Here is a 9787-nt window from a genome sequence, read left to right as displayed (position 1 = left end):
GTATGCAAATTATGACTCATAGGAGATAGAGGGTCCTTAGTGCGACTCTGTTCCAACCCTTTATGTAGGCAGTGACATTATGTCAGGGGTCTCAAACTCAAATGAGCTGGGGGCCACTGTAACCAACATCAACTGGTTGGGGGGCCGCATAGGTTGCCCCCCCCCCCCCCCCAAGTCCGTGGTTTACGAAGGTGTAAATACTGTATAGCCTTCCTATCTAATCAGCATAGCCTGATGTCTGGATGACAACTACCTCGAATTATGCACCTCTCAGTAAATACTGAATGTTGAACATATTTGAGCAGTTTTACTTTACTTTTGTTGTCCTTTCCCCTACATAAGAAATTAACAGCAAAACAGTAAAATGTAAACCAACAACAGTAAACTATGGCTATTGGCTACGCCTACTAGGATACTAACACAAAGCTTTTGTATACAATGAAGTAGCCTGGTCAAATCAGTGCCTGTCACAAGTGACTTTGTAGTTTTTCAGCTGTCTGTACGAGGTCCAGGACACTATCATCTCAATTACCACTGGCACCTCCATTTATGTTGGGCAGAGGGTCGGAGCATGGTAGCTGCTTGGAAAACACCGTCGTTCACTCAAAAGACGCACCTTCACAGACGCACCCAGATCACTGTCAATTACGATCGATCATAATCTCCAAAAGGCAGACATACTCAGAATCAGATATGTGAATAACAGACCCAAGACCTCATCAAACGTGATTTTTTATTTCAACATTTGATGTATTTCTGCTTCAGTTTGTGCAAAACTATGTCCTGCATGCATCGCTTCCGCGTCATTACAAACCGCACGTCTCCTGCGTGTAGTTTGTAATGAGGGGGCTAGTTCGTGAAAACGTTGCTTGAATCGAAACACTTGATCAGCAGGTGGAGTCTAGGCTACAAATGAGATTTGTCACCGTACCTCCCGTCTGTTTTAACCCGTGTCGTTTATCGCATAAAAAATACCCTCAAGGGGCGACTTAGGCTACATTATTATTTTGACAGAAAGTTGTGGGCTGGAACATGTGGCAAGTAAACAATTGCTAATTCGTGTTGTTGTCACGAGCCTGAGCTATGGTAGCGCAGCCATAGAGCCCAGCCCACGATTGTTACAAAATATAAAATGCCCAGATGCATCTGCGCGGGCCGCACTAACATTAAGCTTCGACTTCAGGCCGGGGGCCGCAAAATATCGTCTCGCGGGCCGCAATTGGCCCGCGGGCCGCAATTGGCCCGCGGGCCGCAAGTTTGAGACCCCTGCATTATGTAGGCTACTGTAACAGGTTATTGGCATCTGACTTGTCATTTATACATTTATACAAAGGTAATGTTAAAATTCATAGCATTACATACTGACTGTTTGTAATTTGATATGAGTTTGCTTCTAGCCATGAGAGGAAAGGAAAACTTAATGACAGTTTGTGATGTTGAAAGGGCTTAGAAGAACCATATTGGGTCAAACTTTTCATGTAGAGATGTATGGTGCATGCTGCGGAGAAATAAAAATGCTCCACTGACAGTATCAACCCATGCTTTATTTAATCTGTTGCATATAAAAACATTTTTATTTCATTTTGTAATTTTTTTTACAGAAGGTGTCTTCTACAGTTCTATCCAATAGACTGCAATAAACGAGGAATCCAATAAAACAACTCTATAGTCTTGTGAAATCTCCAGACAAGTTGGCATTCAAAAAAGGAATCATAAACCCCAAAAAGTGGTGCTAAAAACAACAAAATAAAGCTCAGTTAGTGCATTCTGTTTATTCTTAGACAGATACCACAAAACTGACAGGTACCCACTGATTCCATTGATCCAGGGCTGTAAGGGTCTACAGTATGTGTCAAAGTAAGAGTCTCCATTGCTAAACATATATATATATTTTATAAAGGTACTGCCTCCACCACATGTGAAAATATCACAACTTTCTTTTTCTTTTTTTGTCTGGTGGAAAGATAAGTGTTTTTTTCTTTCAGTATTATATTCTAAAGCATATTGCATGACGCATGGATTGGTTTTCCGTCTATAAAGTCGGGATGAACTTGTGATGTTGTTGCAGGTCTGTTTAGGTTTCAGTCAGAAAGAAAATGCAGCAGCGACTGAAACAGAACATTCTTTCCTGTTATAGCTTCCCACTCATGCACTGCAACAAAGCGTGCACACATGGAACAAACTACTGGCCTGTATACAACAACGACAGAAATGGTTGCGTTTTTTTAATCTTCACTCAGCCACTCACACTCCCTCGTCTTGCTGACCCTTGGAGGTCTGACACTCTCTCTCTTTTTTTTAAGAAAATAAAACATTGTGTTTCTATTAAAAGACAGGGACAAACACTACAGAGGGGCTTTCAACTCCAGCTGATAGTATCTCTAGTGCAGCGGAAAGGAAGATGCGAAACCTAACATGGTACACTTAAGGCACAGCCCTCAGGCCAAGTACAGAGTTTGAGTTTGCTCTACAAAAAATAATTTGGACTCTTTTGTTTTTTTCTTCCCCTCCCCCTGCCTTCTCCAAACAGAACAAGCTATCAGGAGACAGATATCAATGGAATTATTTTACATTGAATAAGCACGTATAATAAACATTCTCTCAACAAGAGTTACGTAATACGGCAACACCATCACCATAAGGGATGATAGAAATGTACATCATTTACAGCAACAAACAGCAACATGGTAATAACAATATATATATATATGTATATATATTTATATATATGTACATATATATTATATTTTACAGCACAATAAATACATGTTTGTAAACAGATTAAATGAGTTACTCTTGTGAAATAAGGTTGTCAGGTGATAATGAAAAAAAGTTGGCACAAAGAAACCAGAAATAAATAAAAGAAACACACATTGATGACATTATTAAAAAATAAGGACTTTTTATAAGCTAGGGTTACAAATTTGTACATTGTCTTTTTTATACAGTGAATAATAACAATAAAAAAAGAAAAGATTTGGGTACAGTCACTTGCAATTCTGCTGTGTTAGTAATGCTACAAGTCTACAGTACTGCGTTGTATGCCAACAGCACATCAGACAAACAACCAACAGAAAAACTGAAAACAGAATAATGACTTGAAAAACAATAATAAATACAAAAAAATGCAACCAAACAAAGGTACTGTAATGATAACAATGAAATGATACGTGTAGTTATAAGAGCAGAAGGTGTCACAAAAATAAATCTGATGGTTGGCTGGCCAGAGTGCAGCATTCTTTTCAAGCCCAGAACAATTTGGCAATTTTGGAAAAAAAAGGGTAAAAGAATACAAAAAGAAAGATTTGGCAAAAGTGGCTCAATGCATCCATGGCCAACTATTTTTTATTTCATGCTGAGACTGATTGTCCGATGTTTGGATGAAAATGAATACCGTTAACAATGAGAATTCCATTTGGTGACTGTGAATTCCATGGTAAATTCACATCAGCACGGCGGTGGCGGAAGGTTTCATTGGTGGTGGGCAGAGCTGTATTGAAAACTACGGAATCTATGTGATGTAACGTAGACAGCGTAGATAGAGTGCGCCGCACTCATGCTGGTGCCGATGTGCGCTGCACTTGAGCATTGAGATTCTTGAGCTGCATCGGCAAATGTCATGGGGGTGATCAGTAGTGACATCATTGCAGTGACAGCTCTCAATCAACTATATCACTCCTTTTCCCCCACAATACACACATGCACACATACATACACACACACAACACACACACACACACACACACACACACACACACACACACACACAAACGCAAATGTAAAAACGCCAAAATGTGCTGAATGTACACATCTGTCATGACTTGAGTTCTTTACAAAATCACCCACGTGAATGGATGACGCTGAAACAAAGGGAGTGTTTACTTTATAGAAGTGCAAAATTCTGCTCCTCTGTAACCATGGTAACAACAAAAACCAAGGTAGTGGCTAATGGAGCAGTGTATATATTTTGACAGTCTGTCAGCCTGTTACCTCACTGACGACAGAAAATATGTTAAAATGGCTGGACCTTACGAGAAGAACTCAAGAGGATGAAGAAGTGAAGGATCAGTTGATATCTAGGAAGACTTGAACTTGTTTAACTTTCACAAAGTGTGGTTATAAATTGTGGGAAAATTTCTTTTCACAATCAGTAGCCTTTTTCCTCACTGCTTTCAAACGTAACATGCTTTCAAAAAGCACACCCCTGTCCCATTATTTGCACCTTAGCGTCAAGACGCCACCAGTCTCTAGAGTAGTTTTGGCAGGTTCTTTCTAGAAATACAGAAATACTGCCTTCCTTTTCAACAAAGAGAAGGAATCATAAATGGACAGCATCTACAGTAGGTGACTGCTGAAGCACAGAATAAATAATAATAAAAAAAAGATATGTTGTTCACACATTTGAAATTGTTATCTTTCTCCTCAAGTCAAGAGGAGAAACAAACCAATGAGATCTGGAATGGACTGAAATTGATATTCCTGAGTGCAAAACCGGTGGGGCTCGACTTGAAAAGCGTGACAGAAGGCATAGGGTAACCAGTAGAAACCAGAAGAGAGCTGAAGGGGAGAACTGTATACACATTGAAAGCATCATATTATCCAGGAAAGAAAAAAATAATAATAATAGAAAACCAACATAAAACACTACACAAAAGGAGTACAACACAATAAATAAAAACTCGGGACTCCTTTTGTTTGAATGTGGATAGATAAAAATGTCACTTGAGCGCCTTCTGTGTGTCGTGTGTTACGTGTCAGCGGTTTTCACCTCGTTGTCCTCCTCCTCCACCTCCTCTTCCTCCTCCACTAAAACACAGGGGTCCGAACTCTCCCCTTCTCCTTCTCCCTCTCCCTCTTCCTCCTCCTCCTCTTCGTCCTCCTCCCCCTCCCCTACCTGTTCATCCAGGGGGATCTCGGTCGACTCTGAGTCCTGCGTGCAAAGAGTTTTAGAGTCGCTGCAACTGTTGTCCTCCTCCTCCTCTTCCTCTTCCTCCTCATCTTCCTCCTCGGGCTGGCTGCCGCTGTCCTTCTCCGTGTCCGACTCGCCGTCCTCCTCCAGCGTGAGCTCGAACTGGAACTTGTCGGCGGCGCCGCCGGGCCGTCGGCCGTCCTCGGCCTCGTCCAGGGCCGGCGAGGGGCTCTGGGGGATGGTGCTCTGGTACCACTCCCGGTTGTCCTCCAGCGTGTCCAGGATGTCCTGGGCGTCCGGGTGCACCAGGTCAGCCCAGGTCTCCCACAGCGGGTGGACAATGTAGTCGATGAAGCCCACCTTCCGGACGGAGACAGTGAGAGAGAGAAAGAGAGAGAGAGAGAGAGAGAGAGAGAGAGAGAGGAGTGGTTAAGAATGAGAGGAAGAGTGGTGTCTAGGAAACAGACTAATTCCTGATAAACTGATAAAAAGTGCCAAAAAACAATTTGATGCCATTTTATTGTTAAGGGACATAATTCATTAAAGTCCACATTTCCACATCATTCAGAACATGATCATCTTCCTGCCATGCTTATGGCACAGTCTAAGAGTCTTCCTCCTTAATGCCCAACACTGTATAATAATGAGAGAGCCCTAGCACAGGTGTGCTGTGTGTGGGTGCTACACAACAGGTAGCGCCCCGTCTCCGTACCTGTGACTTCTCGACGGAGGCGTTGTGCTTGTCACACATGGGACTGATCTCCATGCCGCGTTCGCGCTCCCGGTCGCCCTGGCTGAAGAACTCCTCCATGATGCGGTCGGTCCACTGCCGGTACAGCTGCAGGGGCTTGGTGGGGTTGCTGAGGTCGGCACAGTGTACCATGTTCTGCAGGACCTGATGGGGCCACACACACACACACACACACACACACACACACACACACAGACAAAAGACATTAGGACATTAGAAAAGAATGATCAATGAACAAGAATGAACAAAAAAATGCATTTTGGGGTCATTTCTCTTGTTGTTTGTTTCCGCATAAAAGTGTGGTATTTACAGGTACTGTATGGATGCAGTAGGTATGCAGATACAAGCTCTCCATGCTGGACATGACAAAATCTAATAGTTACACATAACTGTCATAACTTTTCAGGCGCGAAAGGAACTGAGATACATTTTTTTTTATGAGATGGAAAAGCATACTTTCACCCAGACGTTTCAATCAAATAGTTAGAAAGTATACCAAGACATAATATATGACATTCTGGTAACAAGAAGCACATGAGCACATGAGTCAGTTGTGACGTGCGTGCAGGACCACGCACTAGACCACGGTTCTCCTATATTTATGCTGTACATAACAACGGGCCTGCTCTGCCTCTGTGTGGGTTATGTCATAATTACGGCTTGATTGCGCAGTTAGTCACAGCAGCGCTGATTATGAAGAGATTTTCCAACTCGCGGGTAGCCCAACGAGAACCCATTGAACTGAACATGACAGAACATTCAGGATAAGGACGTTGGGAATAACCACCGACAGAGATGTGCTGGCAGACGTACCTGTATCCGGTCGGAGTAGTTGTCCAAGAGTAGCACTCCCGAGCTGGTAACTTTTTTGGTTTCTACCATGGTTTTCAGATCGGCCAACAGGTTCATGTGCTTGGACATGTCCGTCGCTAAAACCTTGGGAAGAAAAAAACAACACAAAACAGCAAACAGGAAGTCAGTCAATGAACACAATGCGAAGGTTAACGTGACCTCGTGGAGATCAATCTTATTAATGGTTTTGAATCGTATCTTGAGGAAGAACTGGTGCTGCTGTGACTACTACTCACAATGTCAATGACCATCTTCCGGAGGGATTGTCTCTGTTTTTTGGTCAGGTTCTGGAAGATGTCGCAGTTCTCCTCCTGCAGCAACTTGAAGCCCACGGCCAGGTGGTGGTTCTCCAACACCGATGAGTCGTTATACATGAGAGCCAACTCAGAGTCTGGGAGATAGAGACATAGAGAGAGCAAGAGAGAAAGAGTGAGAGAGATAGAGCAAGAGAGAGAGAGAGAGAGAGAGAGAAAGAGAAAGAGAAAGAGAAAGAGAGCAAGAGTGAGAGAGAGAATATGTAAGTCTACACATACTGTATATAGACATTTAGATGTCGTAGTCCCCCTATGTCGCTCATGGATGACTGCTTTGGCAATATGAATGTCGTATTTGTCATGCCAATAAAGCATTTGTTTTTTAATAGAACATTTCATGGAGAGAGAAACGCATACAAAATGGTTAAGAGAGGTCAAAACAGGCTGAGCAGGACTGCTGAAGACGTCCCAGCATGATGACATCAGTAGTCACATGCTACGGTCCCTGCTGCCTGCTGAGGGGGTCTGATGGAATCCCCCTGACTGAGATCAGTGTGTCCTTCACACACCACACCTCCTCTATGACTCATTCAGAAGGGGAGTCCACTGAGAGTCCTGACACACACACACACACACACACACACACACACACACACACACACACACACACACACACCCACACACACACACACACAGGCACAGGCACATGTACATGCACATGCTCAAACAAGGACGAGTGGAGGGCACAATTGATTGTGTGTCCCAAATGGGAAATCCACGTGCCTAGTCTCAAGTATCTAGGGGCTTATGTTTACACCTAGACCAGATGTCAATAGTGGTTCGGTTGCACACATCAGCTTAGGGACGTCTCAGCCAACCTCACATGGGGGCATGGCTTGGACAGAGACTCTTGGCAGTTCAAGAGGAGAAAAGTAACATGTGCTCATTGTCACAGTTTGTTTTGCTTATTACTTATTTTAATGACTTAATTTTGAGCCATTATTTCATATTTTTATTTGTCATATTTGTATCCTTTATATTTGAATCATCATCATACCTTACGTAGGGCAGTGCCACCAGATGGTGAATGCAGTAATAAAGAGCCACTACTTACTTGTGCTGATGAGGAACTGGTTGGAGACGCCGGGGTGGTCAACATCATGAATGGCACTGGCAAAAATGGCAGCGAGAATTTCAAGGTCTGTGAAGACTGCCTGATGAGGGAGAGAATTGTGCCTGTGTTATCAAGCCTGCGCAATCAAGATTTCCCCTGAGAGATGTGACCAGCTAAACTGCTGTATTAGGACTAAGCGACAGCATCACCCTGAATTCAACACGAAAAGGAAAGACGTGTGTACCTCTAAGGCAGGTGTTGATAGCAGCACATGGGTGGACTGGGCGACGTCAGCAGCATGGATATTGTTGTGATAGGCCACATCTGCATGATAGTGGTCTTCTAAAGTCATTAAGTAGGTAATGAAGGTGTCTAGTGGAATCTTAAACGTTTTTAACAAGTCCCTCTCCTGTTGACAGAAGGAAAAAAACAAACATTTTAATTAGGTCTCTGACAAATATTGGCCATGTAAGTAAACCTATTGCTATATGAAATGTAATGATAATGTTTAGTTACCTGGAATATTGTGTACATCATGACTGTTAACGGTCTGTTCCCAGAGAACTCTGTGACTTTGAAAACATTAAGGCCCCATTTATTTACGTCCTCCAACTCCTAAAATAGGGGAAAAAAACAGAAATACTATAGGTATTAATGCACCAGTATAAGACCACTGAATACCTGGCTGAATGTGAGCCTTCCCTTACTGCCAGTCTTGCTGGTGTACTATGTACATTCACATGTACTTACTTATCAATTAGCATTCTGTGACAATCAATTAAATACAGCATATTTTTCCACTGTATTGATTCTATCAACAATACCAATTCATGTGAAATACATCTAACACCACGGTGCTCCTCCTAGTAGCTGTGAGCGGTGAGCAGACCTTGGCCAGCTCGTCCTCGGTCTCCGTCTTGACGCCGAAGCGGGGGATGTTGGAGTTGGTGAGGCTGGAGCTGTGCTGGAGCTTCTTGACGCCGCTGATCTGCGACATCGGCCGCTTCTTCTTGTCCTTCTCCTTCTGTGTCTGAGGAGATGGCATCTCCACCTCATGCTGCTTGTCTGGACCACAGAGAGAGAAATTATCTTATTATCTTTAACTTTCTTTTCTAACATTAATTCGAGCTTGATAACTTAAGTTCTTTAATTTTGACAAAGGAGCCTTTTTTGGTGTTTGCTCCCACACAAAATGAACAGGAATACAGTCAACATTCATTAAACTCATTGCTGGAATGTAATATGTGCGTTGATATTTACACATTTGGAGTGTGACAGTGTGACAGTGTGTCAACGACAAAAAATCTGCACTCTTGTCTCATGAAACACCAGATGAATGCATTCTATGATAGGGGAGTCCATATATCACAAACCAGAGAATAAAATGCCGAAAACATGATGGCGTCAGCTTGTTCTCACCTAAGAATGTGCTAGATATGAACTCCGACACCTGGTTCCCCGACCGACTCATCTCCGACAGATGGGTGAGCTCTCTGTTCAACATCCTCTTGAACTACAGGGGAGAAATGCATGGGTGTCAAAAACATATGGCATCCTGTTGGCCGTGCAGCTATTCTAAACGGCTCCTATGGGGAAGTGTGAGGACACAAATCAGTTAAATATAAGCTAGCATCAATACATAATTCAGTGTGGTCGCAGAGAAGCAACGTCCATCTTAATATACTTTAAAAAAAGATTTTTTATAAGTAACATGGAACAATCTCAAAGATTTTACAGCTTCTGAGTCACAGGCCACATAAGGAAATCATTAAGCTGTGATCTACTGATACGGCAGGGCTGATATGAACGGCAACAATCAGTCAACAATATGACAAAATAACAAAATTATAAACAACATGGATCATGACAGTCATGTCAGAGTATGGAACATAATTCCATTTATATTT

General features: G+C 42.7%; 1 protein-coding gene across 6 annotated transcripts in view; it reads right to left on the bottom strand.

Annotated features, from left to right (window-relative positions):
* Positions 1-1523: 1523 nt before the first annotated feature.
* Positions 1524-9787, bottom strand: part of pde4d (phosphodiesterase 4D, cAMP-specific) — a 109582-nt gene continuing 101318 nt past the window's right edge. For all 6 annotated transcript variants that reach the window (XM_062543332.1, XM_062543330.1, XM_062543334.1 and 3 more), the window contains 9 exons: positions 9300-9393; positions 8770-8945; positions 8397-8495; positions 8125-8289; positions 7881-7980; positions 6749-6903; positions 6474-6596; positions 5622-5804; positions 1524-5269 (listed from right to left, as the gene is read on the bottom strand). In XM_062543332.1, coding sequence (XP_062399316.1) covers positions 4748-5269; positions 5622-5804; positions 6474-6596; positions 6749-6903; positions 7881-7980; positions 8125-8289; positions 8397-8495; positions 8770-8945; positions 9300-9393 — 1617 coding nt within the window. In that variant the 3' untranslated portion in view covers positions 1524-4747. The remainder of the gene's footprint in view (positions 5270-5621; positions 5805-6473; positions 6597-6748; positions 6904-7880; positions 7981-8124; positions 8290-8396; positions 8496-8769; positions 8946-9299; positions 9394-9787) is intronic.

This window comes from Sardina pilchardus, chromosome 8 (genome assembly GCF_963854185.1).
Source record: "Sardina pilchardus chromosome 8, fSarPil1.1, whole genome shotgun sequence".
Classification (NCBI taxonomy): Eukaryota; Metazoa; Chordata; class Actinopteri; order Clupeiformes; family Clupeidae; genus Sardina; species Sardina pilchardus.
Note: the sequence above shows the minus strand (reverse complement) of the source record. Positions and strands in the feature narration are given on the sequence as shown.